Here is a 22,801-nt window from a genome sequence, read left to right on the forward strand (position 1 = left end):
TGGGCTTTTTCCTTTCCAAAGAAGGAAGACATTTCGTGGTCCCTTTTGTGATTAAAACCCTTAGGGAGTAAAATACATCTTTGAAACAGAAAAGGGAGTAAGGGCTTAGGTACCCCATTCCTGGTCATTCTAAAATAAAAGGCCACTGACACATCACACCGAACCAGCTCATAATACACACACACACACACACACACACACACAGTTTTCGCTCTGTACCTCACAGAATGGGCCTCCTCCTGATTCCCTTTTTTGGATCTAATTGCCCCTGGTCAAAACTCCCTGCACTAGCCTCCTAATCCACTCTATCAGGACACCACCTCCCACAGTTTAGGGGCGGGGGTGGGGTGGGGGGGAATAATCCTCAAGGCACACACATACACCTTACACGAGCTTAACATCTGGCAGGTTTCATCCTTCCCTATATCTCATGCCATAGAGAAACCAGAATCCTAGCACAAAACATACTATAATCTTCACTACCCATTTCTTAGCCTGTCTTGTAACTACACAGCAATGGGTCATTGGCATAGCAAATCCCAAACTCTCTTTACCAACTACAGCCTAGCTCAGAGCAGAATTCCCCACCCTCTTTTGACGTGCTAGTGTTTGGAGCAGTAACTGTATGACATGGCTGGACTGATTGAATACATCAATTGCTGGGTGACTATGAATGGTTCCCTTCCTGCTCTGAATTAGACAACTCACTCAAACCATAGGCGCATCAGGTCTGGGACAAATTATGCATTTCTCCAAGAGGGACCCAACTTCTAAGCCTCCCCAGGACTCTGAAGTCAAAGCACAGAAATGTCAGCAAGGCCCTGACAGCAAAAGCTGCCACAAGCTTGAGCTCTTTCCTCACAGATAATAAGGGTTCTCCTGTTGCTAAAAGTGAAAAAGCTAGCTGAAAGCAACAAATCTCTTAGTGCAAAGTTGCGTGGATCACTACTTTATACAAACCCAGAGGGAAAAAATCCACATGGATCAAAGAGGCGGGAATTGATCAAATACTAAGATCTAGACTAAACCTTGATGTCTGATTCCAATGCTAAGGGGGATATATATAGATGGCAGACAACCATAAAAATAAATATCAGTGTACCACAGTTTACTCCCGGTGACATAACAACACTGAACTGACATAATGAGGTGGCATGCTGGTTTGCAACTAAGAGACCATCTTCAGGGAAGGATGCAGGCAGAGGCTATTCTGGAGGCTGAAGGAAACACTACTGAGCCTGAATACTAGACTCAACCAATCACTCATTAACTTGGGCCAAGAGTCAACTTCTCAGGGCCAAGGTTTACTCATCTGTAAAATGGGAATGGCAAGTGGAGATAGAATAGCCACTGCAAATAGAAGGCATATGGACCTTTAAGCAAATCTAGATCTGAATACTGTCACGTAATGAATAACACTGAGTTAAATTCCCTGAAGTAGTAAAATGATGGTAACACCCAACTGCAAAAGGCTGTGGCAAAAACTGAGTAAAGTGCTCATTACTGTACCAAGCCTAAGGAATGTCTAATTACTAAAAATTTCTATTAAGACTTACTGAATGTTTATAATACTGCCTGACATGGTGTTGAGCACTTTGCATGCTTTACCTTGTCATACCTGTTTTGTCTACTCTGCAAGATTTGTATAAACATGTTTCTATACATAAATATGAGCATAGGAAAACTAAAAGGATACACACAAAAATGCTAATAGTGAGTATCTCTTGGGAGGAGAAATACGATTTTTTTCTCTTTGCTTACTTGCTTTTTCCAAAATTTTCTACAAACATCATTTATTGAGGTATATTTCTATATTTTTAATGCCAAAATACATTAAAATACAATGAAAATCAAGACATTGCTCACAGGTAATCTCCTACGCGAGCCACTTCTTTCGGAGGTAAGAGCTAACAAAAGTTCTGCTTTCCCTGAGAATTGGCACGTGCTCTGCTTTTCATTAAGATTAACTGACTTCTCCCGTTTTCACTTTGCCACCAGGGGGCACAGCCAAAATTTTAGCTCAATCATTCAGTCAGGTCCTCGTTCTTTGCATATTTCTATTTTAATTCCCCCAGTTTCAACTTTCTATTGTAATCTATATGTCTTATCCTGATTTTGGATTTGTTTATATTTTACTGCTTTTCTCAATGTTTATCATAAATTTATTGTCTACAAATCCTTTGTAGATTAAGGCAAGGTATACATACACTTAAGCTGAAAACTTTAAGGATTGCTATTGCCCATACACTTCATGCTGGGTCCCTGCACTTCACAGAATTCTTGGTTAGGACATTAAATGATAGAATTACCACCTCTAAATACAATCTGAGATTTTTTTTTAAATGCAAAACTGCAACATCTCCCAATACCTGCAACAACAACAAAAATACCACAACTTTTAAAGTCTTAGAAGTCCCATAATTAAAGTCAGTTTTATTAAATGCTCAATTCTCAAAATTATATACATTTCTTTTTACTATAAAAAATCTCCATCCCCATCTCACCCTTCTTCACTCACCCCCCCCCCCCCAACGTAGGTACTGTCCAAACAGAAGCAAACCCAACAAAGTCTACCATACACCCAAAAGCAGGGAAGACAGGAGGTCCCCAGAGGACAAGATATGCGGGTGTTATCGTGCAGAACCCTCCTGCAAGGGGGAGAAAGAACGGGAAGAGCTCACATAACAAGAAGGGAACTGGAATAGGCAGATTGACAAAGACTTGTATAATTTATACCAATTTACAAATGCTTGAGGTGCCCACCAACTCCAAGAGAAGAGACCAGACTAATACACAAAGGAAGTCCTCTGCCAGCGTCTCATCTCCCTGAGGGCCTCCCTTCAGGAGTCATTAGGAAGCCCAAATAGCTTCACAGTTCCTGCTTCCCGACTGCTGTCATATTTGCCATCTTTGTCATCACAGGCAAATGCCAGCAGAGGCCTTTTGGGGTGCCAAGCCACGGTGAAAGTCGGGGACTCACACTGCACCTCCCATAGCTTGTCTCCTATAAAAATCAATATAGAGAAACCAATCAATACATTAATAATAAGAAACCACATTCATTAAGTACTTGCCTACGTTAACTCATTTAATCCACTTTTTAAAAGATTCTGTTTATTTATTTGAGAGAGCACGAGCCTGGGGGGGGAGGGGCAGAGGGAGAGGGTGAAGCAGACTCCCCGCTGAGCAGGGAACCCAACATGGGGCTCGATCCTAGGACCCTGAGATCATGACCTGAGCTGAAGGCAGACGCTTAACCGACTGAGCCATCCAGGCGCCCCTCATTTAATCCACTTACTAACCCTACAGGACAGGTACAATCATTACCCCATTTTACAGAGAACACCAAGGCACAGGGAAAGCACAAGCCAGTAGGTGGCAGAGCAAGATCTGAATGCAGAGCCTATGATCTAAACCTATTCTGTACTCCCTAGGAAAACAGTAACAGCAGTTAATATTTATTGAGCACCCCTTAGGAATCAGATGGATTATACTTTAGTTTAATAAAGTATAATGACAATGCAGCAAGGCAAGTAATGATTTTAAACCCCATTTTATAAAGGAACAGGTGACTGAACAGTTAAGTCATACCTCAAGGAAGCAGCAGAGTCAGCACATGAAGTGAGTCTGTTTCCAAAGTCACAGGTCTTTCTGCTAAATCACAATGCTTTGCAAATAGATTTTTTCCCCAAAAAATGTCATTCTTCCTACTTGAAATTAAACATGATTTTTCTAAAGCCATTATTTCTTTAGTCCCACTTTACTTTTTTTCAACCTTAGGGTTAAGATTAATGTTATAAAACATAAACAATGTGGTGTTATTTTAAAGTTGCAGGATACATTAAATTATATGCTTCAAACTGGTCAACTATACGGTAAGTAAATTATATTTCAATAAAGCTGTTTAAAATATATTTTTTTTATACACACATGAGCACATATGTGTGTGTAGAGAGAGAGAAAGAGAGATTCTTTTTGTTAAGTAATCCTATTTCAGGGACAGTTAACCACTCTTCATGATGCTAGTATCTGGCAGTCTAGCTATACGTCTGAGCAAATTTCTGTATTACACAAACATAAAGAATAGTTTCAGAGGCTGCTACCCCCGTTTTACTTCTCTTTAGGCCTCTACTCCATCATTTGTCAGTCATTTGGGATTGGTTAGGATAAAGAAATTTATACAGATCAAGAAAACCAGAGTAGACATGAAAAGGCCTTCTAAAACGTTTCCTAAATAACCATGTGGCTTCATAAACTTTAACATCTTGACAGTTTTATTGGAAAGTTTAATCTCTGAATGATAAATAAGGTGCTATCTGGGTGAGACTGACATTACTACTCCAGGCCGCTGAAGTTCTAAAAACACCAGTGCAATATGTATGGTGTATCTAAAAAGCTGAAAGTAAGTGGACTGTTAAAATACATGCTATCAGAAATAAAATTCCTTATTTTACATTTAACCATTAAAAATATGTAAAACACAAAATCTTATTTAATATGACTCCAACTATAGGGGCGCCTGGGTGGCTCAGTTGTTAAGCGTCTGCCTTCAGCTCAGGTCATGCATGATCCCAGGGTCCTGGGATCGAGCCCCGCATCGGGCTCCCTGCTCCGCGGGAAGCCTGCTTCTCTCTCTCCCACTCCCCCTGCTTGTGTTCCCTCTCTCACTGGCTGTCAAATAAATAAATAAAATCTTTAAAAAAAAGAATATGACTCCAACTATACATAGTATAGTATGTGTATATACATATGATGTGTATATACATCTATACAGATGTATAGATGTCTATGTATAAAATATCTATATACATAAATATCTACATATGAAAAAAAGATTGGAAAGAAATATACTAATACGTTAGGAATTCGCTACCTCCAAATTATGGACCTATGTGTGACTGTTAATTTCCTCTTTATATTTGTCAGCATTTTCCAAATATTCTATACTGAGCATATATTACTCTTATTTTACAAACTAACATACAAAGACATGCTTACTGCATAAAATTCCAACAGTACTAGGGTATAGAGCAGCACTGGGAAACAGAAACTTCTGTGATTGGAACATTCTACATCTGCGCTATCCAATACAGAAACCACCAGCCACATGTGGCTACTGAAGTCCTTAAAATGCGCCTAGGGTAACTGAGGAACTGAATTTTTCATTTTATTTAATTGGTTTCAGTAATAATACTTAAATTATAATTTAAAGTAAATTTTATATTCTCCCAATCTTCTAAGTCTGAAACAAATTCTTTCAAAAGTCCTTCTATTAATTTAGCTTTAGTTTCTTTACCTAAATAGGAACACATCATATGCACTGATTGGCTACTTGCTTTGCTCATTCAGTAAAATGCCTTGCCAATCTTGCAATTCAGCACATATAGAGCTATGTTTTTCTCTTGGCACACTGTAATATGGATGTATCACAACTTACTTAATTATTCCTCCATAATGAAAATTCAGACTATTTCCCTTTTATGTATAAAACAATGCTATAAATATAATTGTGCTTCCCTTTGATAATCATCTGACTTAATTTTTAGCCTAGGTTATAGAGAAAATTTTAAAAAATATTAAAAGTATTTGTCTGAACTACTTAGAAAAATTAATACAGTCATATTTGATATATTCCTGAAAGATTATATGTGAACTATATCATATTTTAGGGGCATCGGGGTGGCTCTGACGGTTAAGCAGCCGGCTCTTGATTTCAGCTCAGGTCATGATCTCAGGATCCTGGGATCAAGCCCCATGGTGGGCTCTGCACTCAGCGGGGAGTCTGCCTGAGGATTCTCTCTCCCCCGTCCCTCTGCCCCTCCTCACGTTTGTGCACTCTCTCTCTAAAGTGCCTGGGTGGCTCAGTTGGTAAAGCATCTGCCTTTGGCTCAGGTCATGATCCTGGGGTGCTGGGATTGAACCCCATGTCAGGCTCCTTGCTCAGCAGGAAATCTGCTTCCCCCTCTGCTTCTGCTGCTCCCCACCCTTCACTCATGCTCTCTCTCACTCACACTCTCTCTAATAAATAAATAAAATTGTTTAAAAAATAAAAATTAAATAAATAAATAATAAAATCAATCATATTTCATACATATTAGGTGAGGCAGACAAACTTGCGCAAAGATGACACGGGAAAAACATGCACATGCATGCACTGTTAAGAACAAACACTGCAATAACCTTTCTGTAAGTGGTTTGGTCCTTCACAAAATGTGAATACCTTGGACTCAGTCAGCAATCCCACTTCACTGGTTTACCCAAAAGGATGACCTAAAATGAAGTCCATAAGGAATATTTCTCACAAGCATTACTTATAATGGTGCAAAGACGAGAAACAACCAGAGCTGGGCAACTGAAGTACCTACAGGCATGTGTAAGTATATACTGGCAGTTTAAGAATATACGGACATATTCAATGGAATTCTAGACTGCATGAAAAGCGGCAGCAGAGCTCAGTAGCCATCGCCATGTTAAGAAGCTGTAACATCCTGAGGTGAGGCAGGCACAGCCTGGAGCAGGAGAATACCCATACATCACACAAACAAGGGTGACACAAAGGAGCTGTGTATGGCTGCTGAATGGCTGGACAACACTTACCACACTGTCATCAACAGTGGCATTTTTACATTGTGGAATTCCAATTTTTTAACTTTACTCTTTGAAGTCTTCTATATAGTTTAAATTCTTTTACTAAAGTATCATGTATTCCCCAAAACAATAAAGCTCCATTACAAAATAAATCTGAGGAAATGACAGAAGATGGCAGAGTTCAGGAGGTTTCTGAGTTCACCCCCTCCCACAGACACACTGAGGCAACAAGTGTATCTACTGCAATTAACTCTGAAAATGATCTGAGGACCGGCAGAAGAGATCTTCCACAGCTAATCCTAGAGAGAAGCCCACATTGAAAGGGTAGGAGGGGTGGAGACAGGGCCAGGAACCAAACCCCTGGTGCATATAACCACAAACAGGAGAGCCATCACAAGCATGGAGGAGTGAAGGGATCAGATCCCACACAGGGCAATCCTGGCCGTAAGGACCTACACTGGGAAGACAAGTGCCCATAATGTCTGGCTTTGAAAATCAGCAGGGCTTAACTCCAGTTGAACTGGAGGGCAAAAGAGCCAGCACACTACTAAGTCTCTCAGGCGGAGACAGCACTGAAGCAGCAGCTTGAAAAGCACCTAGGGTACACATGAAGGAGATATAGGAAGGGCAAACGTTTGCAGATTTCTCCAGGAATAAAAAAGTGCTGGCGGGTGCCATTTTTCTTGTCGTCCGTGAGCCTAGATAGCTAGATGCTTGCAGAAGCCAATTCTAACACGCTCCATCTACCTTGTTAACAACACATGCCCTGCCCCAGCATTATCCTACCACCCACCCTACCCAACCCACTGGCCTCCACAGGGACCCCTCCAAAGCAGCTCCTCCTCTGCCATATCCAGCAGGCAGCCCCACATGGGACCAGCATCCCTCCAAAGTGACTCCTGCCCTGGGGGACAGGGAGATAACCCTACACACCGGCTTGCCCACAGTTCCTACAGCTGGGCCTCTCAGCTGGCTGCACAAAGAACAAGCCCTGCCCTTCTGTGTACCTGCAGCTGTCACACAGGCTAATTACACACAGCTAGACTGAATGCCAGCCCCACCCACCATTGAGTCCATGGCAGCTGCAGCCAGGCCTCTCAACAGCACGGGAAGCAAACCCTGCCCAGTGCACCTGCAGCAGGCAAAGCGGGTCACTGCAGCCAGGTGGGCTGAGAGCCAGCCCCACCCATCAGCATGCCCACAGCAATCACAGCTCAACCACAGCAGGAGGGTGCACACAGCCCACACAGGGGACAGCCCTAGCATGCCTGGTTCCGGTGACCAGGGCAGATAGCATACAGGGCACCACAGGACCTCTTCTACGTAAAAGTCACTACTTTCAAGGCCAGGAGATGTAGCTGACATAGCTAACACATAGAAACAAACACGGACAGTTAGACAAAATGAGGAGACTAAGGGATATGTCCCAAATGAAAAAACAAGACAAAATCACAGAGAAAGGACTAAACAAAAATGGAGATATGTGATATGCCTGATAAAGAGTTCAAAGTAACGGTCCTAAAGATACTCAACTGGACTTGAGAAAACAGTGGATGGACTCTGTGAGAATTTCAACAAAGAGACAGAAAATGTAAAAAAGAGCCAGTCAGAGCTGAATACAGTAACTGAAATGAAAAATACACTAGAGGAAATCAACAGCAGACTACGAGATGCAGAAGAATGGATCAGAGATCTTGAAGACAGGGTAATAGAAAGCAACTAAGATGAACAGCAAAAAGACAAAAGAATAATAAACATGAGAATAGGTGAAGAAACCTCTGCAAAATCATCAAGCATGATAACATTTGCATTATAGGAGTCCAAGAAGGAGAAGAGAGAGGAAGGGGGCAGAAAATTTATTTGAAGAGATAATAGCTGAAAACTTCCTGAATCTGAGGCAGGAAACACACATCCAGATCCAGGAAACAAAGAAAGCTCCAAACAAGAGGAACCCAAAAAGGTTCACACCAGGACACATAATCATTAAAATGGCAAAAATTAAAGATAAAGAGAGAATCTTAAAAGCAGCAAGAGAAAAGTAGTCACATACAAGGGAAAACACATAAGGCTATAGGCTGATCTCAGCAAAAACTTTGCAGGCCAGAAGGGAGTGGCATGATATATTCCAAGGGCTGGAAGAAAAAAACTTACAACCAAGAATACTCTACCTGGCAAGGCTATCATTCAGAATTGAAGGAGATAAAGAGTTTCCCAAACAAAAGGGAGTTCATCACCACTAAACCAGCCTTACAAGAAGTATTTAAGGGAATTCTTTAAGTGAAAAGAAGAGGCCATAATTAGAAGAAAATTATGAAAGGAAAAAATTTCACTGGCAAAAGCAAACATATGATTAAAGGTAGCGGACTAACCACTTATAAAGCCATTATGAAGGTTAAAACACAAAAGCAGTAAAATCAATTACATCTACAAAAATTACTCAAGGGATACACAAAATAAAAAGATATATGACATAGACATAAAATGTAGAGGGGTAGTAAAAATTCAGTGCTTTTTAGAATGTGTTCAAGCTTAAGCAACTAACAATATAGACTGCTACATACATAGGATGTTATTTATGAACCCCATGGTAACCACAAATCAAAAACCTATAACAGATACAAAAAATAAAGAGAAAGTAATCCAAACACAACATTAAAAAAAGCCATCAAGGGTGGCTGGGTGATAGACATTGGGGAGGGTATGTGCTATGGTGAGCACTGTGAATTGTGTAAGACTGATGAAATACAGACCTGTACCTCTGAAACAAATAATACATTATATGTTAAAAAAAAAAAAAAAGAGGAAGATAGCAGGAAGGGAAGAATAAAGGGGGGGGAATCAGAGGAGGAGACGAACCATGAGAGACTATGGACTCTGAGAAACAAACTGAGGGTTCTGGAGGGGAAGGGGGTGGGGGGATGGGTTAGCCTGGTGATAGGTATTAAAGAGGGCACGTACTGCATGGAGCACTGAGTGTTATACGCAAACAACGAATCATGGAACACTACATCAAAAACTAATGATGTAATGTATGGTGATTTACATAACATAAAAAAAAAAAAGCCATCAAACCACAAGGGAAGAGAGGAAGAGAAGAAAGGAACAAAGAAGAACTACAAAAACAACAGAAAACAATGAACAAAATGGCAATAAATACATACCTATGAATAATTACTTAAATGTAAATTGACTAAATGGTCCAATCAAGAGACACAGGGTGACTGAATGGCTGAAAAAACAAGACCCAACTATATGCTGCCTACAAGACTCACCTCAAACCTAAAGACACATACAGACTGAAAATGAGGGGGTGGTAAAAGATATTCCATGCAGATGGAAGTGAAAAAAAAAGCTGGGGTAGCAATATTTTTATCAGACAAAGGCAACCCTCTCGGGTCCCCTCCCTCCTCAGGAACTTTGTACTATCACTTTGCTATCACTCAATAAACTTTGCTTTGCTGCCCACCAGGGGGGAAAAAAATTATCACACAAAATACACTTTGGAACAAAGACTGTAGCAAGAGACAAAGAAAAGCATTAAATAATGATAAACGAATCAATCCAACAAGAGGATGTAACAATTATAAGTATCTGTGTACCTAACATAGGAGATAGGAGCACCTAAATACATAAAGTAAATATTAACAAACATAAAAGGAGAAATTGACAGTAATACAACAATAGCAGGGGACTTTAACACCACACTTACATCAATGGATAGATCATCCAGACAGAAAATCAACAAAAAAACAGTAGCTTTGAATGACACATTAGACCAGATGGACTTTACAGAGATATAACAGAACATTCCATCCAAAAACAACAAAATACAACACATTATTTTCAAGTGCACTTGGAATATTCTCCAGGATGGATCATATATGGTAGGCCAAAAAACAAGTTACAATGAATTTAAGAAGACTGAAATTTTATCAAGCATCTTTTCTGACCCACAACAATATGAAACTAGAAATCAATTACAAGAAAAAGAAAAAAACTGGAAAAAACACAAACATACAGAAGCTAAACAACATGCCACTAAACAACCAATGCGTCAATGAATAAATCAAAGAGGAAATTAAAAAATACATGGAGACAAATGAAAATGGAAACACAACAATCCAAAATCTTTGGGATGCAGCAAAAGCAGTTCTAACAGAAAAGTTTATAGCAATACAGGCCTACCTCAAGAAACAAAAATCCCCAAATAAACAAATAAACCGTATATCTAAAGGAGCTACAAAAAGAACAAAGCCCGAAGTTAGTAGAAGGAAGGAAATAAAAAAGATAAGAGCAGAAATAAATGAAATAGATACTAAAAAACATCAGAAAAGATCCATGAAACCAAGAGCTGGTTCTTCAAAAACATAAACAAATTTGATAAACCTTTACCAGACTCATCAAGAAGAGAGAGAACTCAAATAAATGAATTCAGAAATGAAAAAGAAGAAATAGTAACTGACACCACAAAAATACAAAGGGTTTTATGAGAATACTATGAAAAATTATATGCCAACAAATTGGACAACCTAAAAAAATGGATAAATTCGCCAAAACTGAATCAAGAAGAAAGAGAAAATTTGAACAGACCAATTACTAGTAATGAAATTGAACTGGTAATCAAAAAACTCCCAATAAAAGTCCAGGACCCGATGGATTCACAGGTGCATTCTATCAAACATTTAAAGAAGAGTTAATACCTATTCTTCTCAAACTATTCCAAAAAATAGGCAAGGAAGAAAAACTTCCAAATTCATTCTATGAGGCCAGCCTTACCCTCATACCAAAAACCAGGCAAAGACACTACCCAAAAAAAAAAAAAAAAAAAAAAATCCAAAAACAAAAAACAAAAAACTGCAGGCCAATATCCCTGATGAACATAGATGCAAGAATCCTCAACAAACTATATTAGCAAACCAAATTCAACAATACATTAGAAAGATCATACACCATGATCAAGTAGGATTTATTCCAGGGATGCAAGGATGGTTCAATATTTCCAAATAAATCAATGTAATACATCATATCAATAAAAGGATAAAAATCATATGATCATCTCAATAGACACACTAAAAGCATTTGACAAAATAAACATCCGTTCTTGATAAAAACTCAACAAAATGGATTTAGAAGAAACATACTTCAACATAATAAAGACCATATATGGAAAACCCATAGATAACATCATACTCAATGCTGAAAAACTAAAAGCTTTTCCCCTAAGATCAGGAACAAGACAAGGATGTCCACTCTCACCATTTTTATTCAACACAGTCCTGGAAGTCCTGGCCACAGCAATCAGACAAGAAAAAAAAGAAAAAGAAAAAAAAAAGGCACCCAAATTGGTAAGAAAGAAGTAAAACTGTCAGTATTTGCAGATGACATGATACTATATATAGAAAACTGTAAAGACTCCACAAAAAACTATTAGAATAAATGAATTCAGTAAAGTTGCAGGAAACAAAATTATTATTATTTTTTTTTTTTTTTTAAAGATTTTATTTATTTATTTGAGACAGAGAGAATGAGAGAGAGAGAGAGAGCACATGAGATGGGGGAGGGTCAGAGGGAGAAGCAGGCTCCCTGCCGAGCAGGGAGCCCGATGCGGGACTCGATCCAGGGACTCCAGGATCATGACCTGAGCCGAAGGCAGTCGCTTAACCAACTGAGCCACCCAGGCGCCCAGGAAACAAAATTATTATACAGAAATCTGTTGCATTTCTATACACTAGTAATGACGTAGTAGAAAGAAAAAATTAAGAAAACGATCCCATTTACAACTGTACCTAAAAGAATAAAATACCTGGGAATACATTTAACCATGGAGGGAAAAGACCTATACTCTAAAAACTATCAGTAATCCGGGGCGCCTGGGTGGCTCAGTTGGTTAAGCGACTGCCTTCGGCTCAGGTCATGATCCTGGAGTCCCGGGATCGAGTCCCACATCGGGCTCCCTGCTCAGCGGGGAGTCTGCTTCTCCCTCTGACCCTCCTCCCTCTCATGCTCTCTCTGTCTCTCATTCTCTCTCTCGCAAATAAAAAAAAAAAAAAAAAAAAAAATCTTAAAAACTATCAGTAATTGAAGAAAGAAATTGGAGATGACACAAATAGAAAAATATACCATGCTCAGGGACTGGAAGAATTAATATTGTTAAAATGTCCACACCACCCAAAGCAATTCTCAGATTCAATGCAATCCCTATCAAAATACCAACAACATTTTTCACAGAACTAAACAAATATCCTAACATTTGTATGAAACCACAAAAGACTCTGAATAGCCAAAGCAATCTTAAGAAAGAAGAACAAAGCTGAAGGTATCACAATCCCAGATTTCAAGATATACTACAAAGCTATAGTTAATCAAAACAGTATGGCACTGGCACAAAAATAGACAAATGAGAGATCAATGGAACAGGATAGAGAGCCCAAAAATAAACCCACACTTATATGATCAATTAATCTACAACAAAGGAGGCAAGAATATGCAATGGAAAAAAGACAGTCTCTTCAACAAATGGTACTGGGAAAACAGGACAGCTACATGCAAAAAAAATGAAATTGGACAACTTTCTTACACTGACACAAAAATAAACTCAAAATGGATTAAAGACCTAAGTGTGAGATATGAAACCATAAAACTCCTAAAAGAAAACATAGGCAGCAATCTCTTGGACATCAGCCTTAGCAACATATTTATGGATATGTCTCCTCAAGCAAAGAGAAACAAAAGCAAAAATAAACTACTGGGACTACACCAAAATAAAAAGCTTTTGCATAGCAAAGGAAACCATCAACAAAACAAAAAGGCAACCTAATGAATGGGAGAAGATACTTCCAAATAATAAATCCAATAAGGGGTTAATATCCAAAATATATAAGACACTTACACGCTCAACACCAAGGAAAAAAAAAGTAAGCTGATTAAAGAATGGGGTGCCTGGGTGGCTTAGTCAGTTGAGCATCCAACTCCTAGATTTCGGCTCAGGTCATGATCTCAGGGTCCCAAGACTGAGCCCCATGGAAGGCTCCGCACTCAGCAGGGAGTCTGCTTGAGATTCTTTCCCTCTGCCCCTTCCCCCACACTTGCTCGTGCTCTCTCTCTCAAATGGGTGAATGAATCTTTAAAAAAAAAGGCGGGGGGGGGGGGGACAGAAAACCTGAATTGACATTTTTCCAAAGAAGACATATAGATGACCAACAAACATGAAAAGGTGTTCACATCACTGATCATCAGGGAAATGCACATACAATGAGATATCACCTCACACCCATCAGAATAGCTAGTATCAAAAAGAACAAAAAACAAATGTCGGTGAGGATGTTAAGAAGGAATCCTCACACACTGTTGGTGGGAATGTAAATTGGTGTAGCCACTGTAGAAAACAGTATGGAGCTTTCTAAAGAAATTAGAAATAGAAATATTATATGATCCAGTAATTCCACTACTGGGTAATTACCCAAAGAAAACAATAACACTAGTTCAAAAAGATACGTGCACCCCTATGTTTACTGCACCATTATTTACAATAGCCAAGATATGGAAGCAACCTAAGTGTCCATGGATAGATGAATGGATAAAGATGATATATATATATATACACAATGGAATATTAATCAGTCATAAAAAAAGAATGAGATCTTGCCATTTGTGAGAACATGGGTGGACCTAAGGGGTATTAAGCTAAGTGAAATAAATCAGAAAAGACAAATACCATATGACTTCACTTATACATGAAATCTAAAAAATGAAACAAGTAAATAAATAACCAACAGAAACAGATTCATAAATAAAGAAAACTGCTGGGTGCCAGAGAGGAGAAGGTTGGGGTGATGGGTGAAATAGGTAAAGTGATTAAGAGGTACAAACTTCCAATTATAAAATACGTCATGAAGATATAAAGTACAGCAACAGGAATATAGTCAATAATATTGTAATAATGTTGTATGGTGACAAATGGGGACTACATTTATTGTGATCAATGATTAATGCATATCTGTCAAATCACTGTCATACATGAAACTAATATACATTATATGTCAACTATACTTTGATAATAAAAAAATTATTCATTAAAAATAAGTAAAGCTGAGGAAATTCTTTCGTAAAATGAATACTCTCCTCCCACTTTTCTATTTTCAAATTCTATTGGTTGTTTTTATTTTTTTTATTTTTTATTTTTTAAAGATTTTATTTATTTATTTGACAGAGAGACACACAGCGAGAGAGGAAACACGAGCAGGGGGAACGGGAGAGGGAGAAGCAGGCTTCCCGCAGAGCAGGGAGCCTGATGCAGGGCTCGATCCCAGGACCCTGGGATCATGACCTGAGCCGAAGGCAGACACTTAATGACTGAGCCACCCAGGTGCCCTCTATTGGTTGTTTTTAAAGCAAATCACATGTATTTTGGTAATTCCTAGGATTATAAAAAAATATGCATTTTTTAAGTTCACATACAGGCAAAATATAGAAAAAAAAGTATACCACAACACTAAGAGATTGTATTTAGAGGTGGGACCACAGGTAACACTTTTTTCTTTCTCCTATTTTCATATTTTAAAAATTTCATCATGATAGAAGAATTAAAAGTTAATACGATGCAAAATATTTTCCTAAATCACTTTCTTTCAGACCTGCCCCTTTCTGAACTCTTTGCTCCCTCATGACCCGACTGTAATGGTCATAATAAACAAAGCTGTCTTAAGAAGAAAATTCATTTATGCTAATGAAGGTGAAGTAGTAATGTGAAGATGAAAACATGTGACAGGAAAAGTCCTGATGGCCACAGGTGACAGACAGAAGACTCATTACGGTAGTGAGGGTTTCCGTTACCTGTCTCTACTTCAGCAATGTCAATAAAATGATCTTCCGAGGCTGATGCCAGCATTTTTCCATCGTGGCTAAAACTGAGGGTCCTCACAGGCCAATCCAGCCTATAACAGAGTGGACAGAGGACACGTTAGAATAACCCAGTAAGAGTAGGACACAATTTCACCCAAAATAAAATTAAATTAATTTATCCAACAAGGAAAGTGCTGGCAGAGCTGCTTACCTGGAAAAGCACCGAACACAAACCAACTCATCCACATCCCAGAGGCTGACCAAAGCATCTGCACTTCCTGTGGCAAAGTACTTCCCCATGGGGTCAAACTTGATACAGATGCAGTTGGAAGGATGGGCATTGATGGACTGCACAGGCTTCAGCTCTGGGTAGCTGAGAAACAAGACAGAAAGCAATTAAACTACGGGAAGAGTACTATGGTACTAAGACGACAACAGGACATACTGAAGAAGAAAATCAAAGACAACAGAATAAACATCAGACTGTAATTCAAACAAACTTTCCTGGACTTACAAAAAAAAAAAACAAAAACAAAATTAGATGATCATCAGACCTTTCTGACAGTAAGACTTTATGCCAAAAGAAAATGGGGTAATATATTTAAGATATACAAGCAAGAAAATAGGAGTCAAGGATTTTTATATCTAGAAAAATTGACTATCAATTATAAAGAGCTCAAATACTAAGCACAATTAAATATCTGTAAGTTTTATAAGTATATAAGTTATAATAAGTATGAACTTAGAGAATACTGTTCCATGAACCCTTCCTGAGGAATCTAAAGGATGAACTTTGACAATCAAAATGACTAGAGATTTATCAGCATGGGACTGGTGATGGGCATTACATACACAGCTTCTTGTACAAACTGTAGATGTAAAAGAAAGGCATAGTACATAGCAGCTCTACACTCTGATAATATATAGTATTAATTTTTTTTAATGGAAGAAAAATGAGGAAAGCAATGCAAAAAGCAAATTTTACTATTTTAAGTAATCTCATTAGTAGTGGTAGTGGTAATACTGTTATTCTGAGATATCTCCATGGGTAACATGGAAAAAGGTATTAAGTAACTGTGGGATATTCTAATTCTATAATCCCTTGTGTCCTTGAGAACCAGAATACTCAAATACTCAGTTTTGAAGGAAAGAGTTATTTATAATATAGAAGATGTTTAGAAAATTCCACTAGTCCTGAATTTTAATTGGAAGTTATCAATATAAATTCACAATTCACATATTTTATATTTAAAAATATACACATATACATCCTTCCTCTGTCCACTGGAAAGGTCTAGAAATAATGACCAAACCAGCAATATGGACATCCGTAGCTCCAATATCATTTCTCAGAAAAAGAATCCAGGGATTCTTAGAGAAGCTTCTGATTAAAGGTCTGAGGCAGGAAACATACAAGATGAACTTGGGATATCTGTCATACCAGAGAGCAACAAACTGAAGACTACTAGAATTATGTCAAAAAAAATGACTCAGGAACAACTTGAAGAGGCTCCCATTAGCTAAAGATGGGATAATTTGAGATTCCATAAGGATAATTACTCCAATAGACTGAAATACATCTACCATGCTTAAATACATGAGTTTATAATAAGTCTTAAAAATAAAACCTAGCTGATCATCTTTGGAGGCGACAGAGAACTAATTCATTATCTGATGAAAAAGGGAAAGAAGCATTTATCCTTCCTTTTCTAAGTGAACTATATTCTTTTTTTTTTTTAAAGATTTTATTTGACAGCGAGAGACATAGAGAGGGAACACAAGCAGGGGGAGTGGGAGAGGGAGAAGCAGGCTTCCTGCCGAGCAGGGAGCCTGATGCGGGGCTCGATCCCAGGACCCTGGGATCATGACCTGAGCCGAAGGCAGACGCTTAACGACTGAGCCACCCAGGCGCCCCTCTAAGTGAACTATATTCTTAAGTAACCAAACAGTAAATGAGAGGAAGTATCTTATATTCCAACAAATAAATAAGCATACAAAATCAGCAAAATCCAGACAGGAGAATCTCTGCAGGTTAACAGTCTAGTTTTCCAACAGCTATATTATAAGTAAAAGAAGGATGAAGAGCAACCTGGTAGTTTAACACACTTAAAGATACCAAGTTTTTTTAAGTAGACAAAATTAGAGTATCTAGAAATGCATACTTGGTAGCTAAAACTATAAAGAAATACTATAAAAATCAAGACAGTGTTTCATTTTGAGGAGAGGGATTTATGACTAGGACAAAGTACATGGATGGACTTCTGGGATGGCCAGCAAATTACTATTTCTTGACCTGGGTGGGGTTACACAGATAATAGTTCATTAAGCTATATGTTGTTTTAAGCAATTTTCTGTATATGTGTTTTATTTTCTAATAAAAAGTCTTTAAAAAAAAAAAAGCTATAGAATCCCAACTTGAATAAAATTCAAGTTGCGAAGCACAGATTTCCAGCCTTTTATATAATCTGGTCCCAGATTATATTTCAACTTTATCTTCCCTCTCTTCAGATACCTTATCTGCCACCATTCCCAGCAACTCTGACCTACCAACTACTCTCCATATAGGCCATGCTCATTGACACCTATTTTGTCCATTGTATGCTTCCCTTTTGCTGATTCTTAAAATTCTACTCAGCTTTCAAGGTCAAGCTCCAAAGCTGCATCCTTCAATCCCCAATTCCCACAGTCAATATGTTTCCTTCCCTGGGATTCCAAACTCTGAGCCTCTCTAAAAGAACCTATTTCACACTGCCTTGCACTGCCCACCCAGAATAGCAGAAAGAATAGAGTCGACAGACCTGAATTTCAATTCCAACATTTCATTCATTTACAGAATAAATATTTACGGAGATCCTAACTCTGTGTAGCAAGTATTAAGGTAGGCACTAGGGATTCAACAGTAAACAAGTTACACATGGTCCCTACCTTCATGGAATTTATAGTCTAATGGAAGATATAGATAGTAAACATTTATTATAGGGGCACCTGGGTGGCTCAGTCGGTTAAGCGTCTGCCTTTGTCTCAGGTCATGATCCCAGGTCCTGGGATCAAGCCCCACATCGGGGTCCCTGCTCAGTGGGGAGCCTGCTTCTCCCTCTCCCTCTGCTGTTCCCCCTGCTTGTACTCTCTCTCTCTCTCTCTCTCTCTCTGTCAAATGAATAAATAAAATCTTTAAAAAAAACAAACAAACATGTAATTATAATATAGAATGAGAAATGCTTCCAACAGGAAGTACATAAAACAAGCTTCTAACCTAGGGAGGTAGGAAAGTAATGAAGATGGCTTCCCTGGAGGGAAAGTGGTATTTAAGCACAGACTTTACGGGTACAAATTTGCCATAATTCAAGGTGCATCTAGTTCTAGTGCTCACCAGCTGACTAGTGATTTAAACTCTCTGAATCCCAGATCCTCATCTGTCAAATAAGACTCAAATAACAATCCCACAGAATTTCTGTGAGGACTCAGTAAATATAAGGTGCCTGGTTCAAAGGTGCTCAACAGAGGTTAGGATTCTTTATTACCATTTGTCCTTTAAGCTCCTTCAGGACAGACTTGCATCTAATTCATCTCTGTATCCACCACAGCACCCAGAGCAAAGATATGACAGTCTCTAAGCTAGAACCCCCTCACCTGAGGATGTTGATACAACCATTGCCATTTGTCAGGAAGAACATGTTGTTGTCATTATTCCAGGAGATTTCATTGACTTCAAACTTGAACTGCTCCTCTGCTTTGGAACGGTGTGTCTTGGCATCAATAAAGGTTACCACATCATCCTTGTTGCCTACAGCAATGGTCTGCCCATCAGGACTCCAGCAGATATTAATGTTCTCCCCTGGAAACCCAGATATAATCAGCAAGATACTGTTTGCCCATAATCCTGCAGAAGTTTTTTTTTTTTTTAATTCTACAAAGACCAGAGCTATCTCCAAACCTCATTCACTAAGGTCCTAGTCGATAGAAGGGAATGACTACTTACTCACCAATTATGAGTCCAGCACTTTCATCTACAAATTTCCCCCATGGGTCCTCACAATAATTCTCTAAGGAACACTTTATTATCCCCATTTTACATATGAAGATATGGAAGATATGAGAGATGAGCCAAAGTGTCAAAGCCATGAAGTAATAGAGCCAAGATCTAAACCAGATGACTCCAAAGCCTCTTAGTCTTACACCAGCACTTCCCAAACTCCAGTCATTCACATGCCACTCTCACAATTTTTGTCCTATCCATGTTAACGGCTATATTTCTTTATTCAAGATTTTTCTTAAAATTGACTCAAAACAATTTTAGTTAAATAAGTTTAGCTTCCATTCAGCAATAAATTCTATGGGCTCGTTCTTTTTTTCTGGTAGGCATTAAAATATATACACAGCTGGTTTTTAATGTTCATCCATGTACCACCTAAATCACTCACACATCACTCAGTTGTCTACTTGGAGAAAGCACTACAGCATTCCACCTCCAGGGACAAGTCTTGTCAACAAAGTCCAGTGGGCCACAGTGAACACATCAATTAAAAATTTCATCAACTTTATCAATTCTATGCTGCATATATGTTTACACTTTATTCTCTACAACGTATCTTAAAATGCATCAGGATGCATCTCAAAATTTTTGGTTTATCATAGTTATCTAGAAACTTTCTTTTCTTTCCTAACAACATATAAAATATTGGTATATCTTATAATCAATGACATGTTAGTCAATAAAATATAATAAATGGCCTCAAGGTTTATAGGACAATACCTGGTGAAGAATAGATTCTACAAATGTACTGCACAACTTCCAGGTCATTTTCTCCCAGACCACCAAGACCATTCATTCCCAAGATCAGCCATTCCAGCCTATCAGCAATTTCCCAAATTCTCCATACACCTGCACATGCAGCTCCCTCCTAGAGCTTCCCCCCACCACTCATCCACCCACTGTACCATGACCACTAAATCCCTATTAACTATTTTGCTCAAATTCTGTGAGGTCTTACCTGCCCTAACAGGCAGACTTAAGCATTTCCATTACAGGTATCCATCTTGTAGACCTCTCCAGTATAAGATGAACCATATCATATTATGTTGGGTTTTTTTTAACACACATGTCTCTCTTCCTGCACTAAAACTAGTACAGGTCCTGGGAGCTGGAGACTGTCTTATTCAGCCCAGGATGTCCCATACCTAACACAAGGCCACACTTAGAGAAGATATTCAGGAAATGCTTATTGAATGACTATAAATAGCTCATCTTCCTATTGCCCTCTCTCCGAAGAGTCACCTTTAGTGTTCACAGTGGCAATGCATTTTGTAGTCCTCACATCCCAGATGCGAATGGTTTTGTCTCCAGATGCTGTGACAAAGAGGTCAGGATTACTTGGATGCCAACAAAGCTGGTCCACACTATCCCCATGTCCCCGATAATTGTTTTCTTTTACCTGCAAGAACAGAATCCAAATGTCACTTCACACATAAGTACCTGCCTCCACATGTAACTTCTTAACCTTATTCAAACCAAGGTACCTTGTGGCCAACAAAGATCCAGACAATTTAAAAGAAACCAGTCCTTCCACACCCCTTCCCCAGAACTCTTCCCAATACCCTCCTCCCTTCCTCTCCAATCACTCTGAATTGTTCTGAGGTTTGGATTCCCACACCAATGCCCTTACTCTTTTGCCTTCCCTGGCCTTCCTCCTTATTTCTGGTTCTCCACACTTAACTCTACCACCAAGGTTCCCAATCTTCTTGCTCACTCCCACTGGAAGCCCTATTATTTTCAAAGAGGCCCTCCTTACCACCATAGGGACCCCACCACCACCACAGCCCCTAGCCATTCCTCACCACCACATAACTCCTCCTACCACTCTCATACACCCTCACCTCACTCCAGTCCCATCTACCCTCCTCACCACCAGTCTTCATCCTCTCCCCGCCTCCACTCCCCGCTCATCTTTACACCGTACTGCTACACTCCCTCGCACCCCCACCTCCCTCTTATCACCACCATCTTCCTCTCCACCACACCCCCTCCAGATCCCTAACTACCAGCCTTGTCACTCCCGCACTCCTCTAGCACAACCCCCTTATCCCCACACCCCTCTCTTTTCCTCGCCTCCACCCGCTTTCCACCCCCATTCTCTCCCTCAATACCACACCTCGCTTTACCACAGCCCCTCTCTCTGGCCTGGGCCGGTCCCTGCCAGCTTACCAACCGGTCCTTCTCCAGCAGGAATACGCTGGCCGTCTTGTCGAAAGACCCTGAAGCCAGGCGACGCCCGTCGCAGCTCCAGGCCACCGAGTGCACCTTGGCGCTGTGTGCAGGGAACTCGCGCGTCTTGCTGTGGCCGCGGAACAGCTCCTGCATTCCCAGCACGTAGCGTGTGGGGCCGCTGGTCACTGAGCACCAGGGAGCCATTGAACCAGGACCGCTCTGGCCCAGCGCCGAGGGCCCCATGGCCGCCGCAGCCACCGCCATGGCAAGCTCCCAGCCACTCGCGTTGCCACCGCTTCTTTGGCGCAGTCAGTCCTGCCGCCGCCGCCGCACGCATGCGCCTGGAAGAGCAGCTGCTCCCTGCACAGCCGCAATGCAGGCCATCCGGGAGGGGACTACAAATCCCGGCATGCAGCGCGCGCACACGCGGGCTGTCTTTTCAAATAGGAATGATTACGATTTAAGTTTCCTTCACAGTTAGTGATTCTGAGGTTTTTAGGGCCTATTTCCCCCTTACCTACCCCCTGGTAGATATATTTGTATCCCAGTTTAATTAAAAAAGAAAGCCAACGCTATCCTTCCAAACCTCAGTTCCCCATCAACAGAAAGACTTTTTTTCCCCAGGGTGGATCCCCACCTTTCAGTCCCCTCCCTTAGAACTGAAGGCCCTCGACTCTCCGACTCTTCGGCTGGAGAAGGCCCAGCTGGTGAACTAGAGGTGTGTGGGGGTCCAGAGTGGGGAGGGGAGGGATAGAGAAGGGGTCTGGGGATGTCTTTAAATAAACAAATTCTCCGGAGAGGGACAGAGGCAGAAAAATGTTCACCTTTAGTCCAGAAGGCTGATCTATAGCCTGCATAGTTCCAATAAGGATGAAAAGCGTACTGGTTGCCTCATTCTTTTTTTTTTTTTAAGATTTTATTTATTTATTTGACAGAGAGATAGCATAAGTAGGCAGAGGGAGAGGGAGAAGCAGGCTCCCCGCTGAGCAGGGATTCCCCACGGACGTGGGGCTCAGTCCGAGGACCCTGGGATCATGATCTGAGCGGAAAGCAGCCGCTTAACCGACTGAGCCACCCAGGTGCCCCCTGGTAGCTACATTCTTAAAGGGTCTCATGACTGCCTGTATATCTCACCAATAATTAATATCAAGCTGAATGATAAGCACC

At 40.0% G+C, this 22,801-nt stretch overlaps 1 protein-coding gene across 2 annotated transcripts; it reads right to left on the reverse strand.

Annotated features, from left to right (window-relative positions):
• Positions 1-2,396: 2,396 nt before the first annotated feature.
• Positions 2,397-21,958, reverse strand: THOC3 (THO complex 3). 2 transcript variants are annotated; one of them, XM_032403755.1, is made up of 6 exons: positions 21,632-21,958; positions 20,705-20,861; positions 19,060-19,264; positions 15,641-15,802; positions 15,421-15,521; positions 2,397-3,004 (listed from the first exon to the last, which is right to left on the reverse strand). In XM_032403755.1, the coding sequence occupies exons 1-6, from the start codon at positions 21,896-21,898 to the stop codon at positions 2,841-2,843; spliced, it is 1,056 nt and encodes a 351-aa protein (XP_032259646.1). In that variant the 5' UTR covers positions 21,899-21,958; the 3' UTR covers positions 2,397-2,840. The 2 variants fall into 2 exon arrangements, with proteins under 2 accessions (XP_032259646.1, XP_032259647.1); XM_032403756.1 differs by lacking the exon at positions 2,397-3,004 and adding an exon at positions 11,845-11,873.
• Between the last annotated feature and the right edge of the window lie 843 nt (positions 21,959-22,801).

Source organism: Phoca vitulina, unplaced genomic scaffold, assembly GCF_004348235.1.
Source record: "Phoca vitulina isolate PV1807 unplaced genomic scaffold, GSC_HSeal_1.0 scaffold6, whole genome shotgun sequence".
Lineage (NCBI taxonomy): Eukaryota > Metazoa > Chordata > Mammalia > Carnivora > Phocidae > Phoca > Phoca vitulina.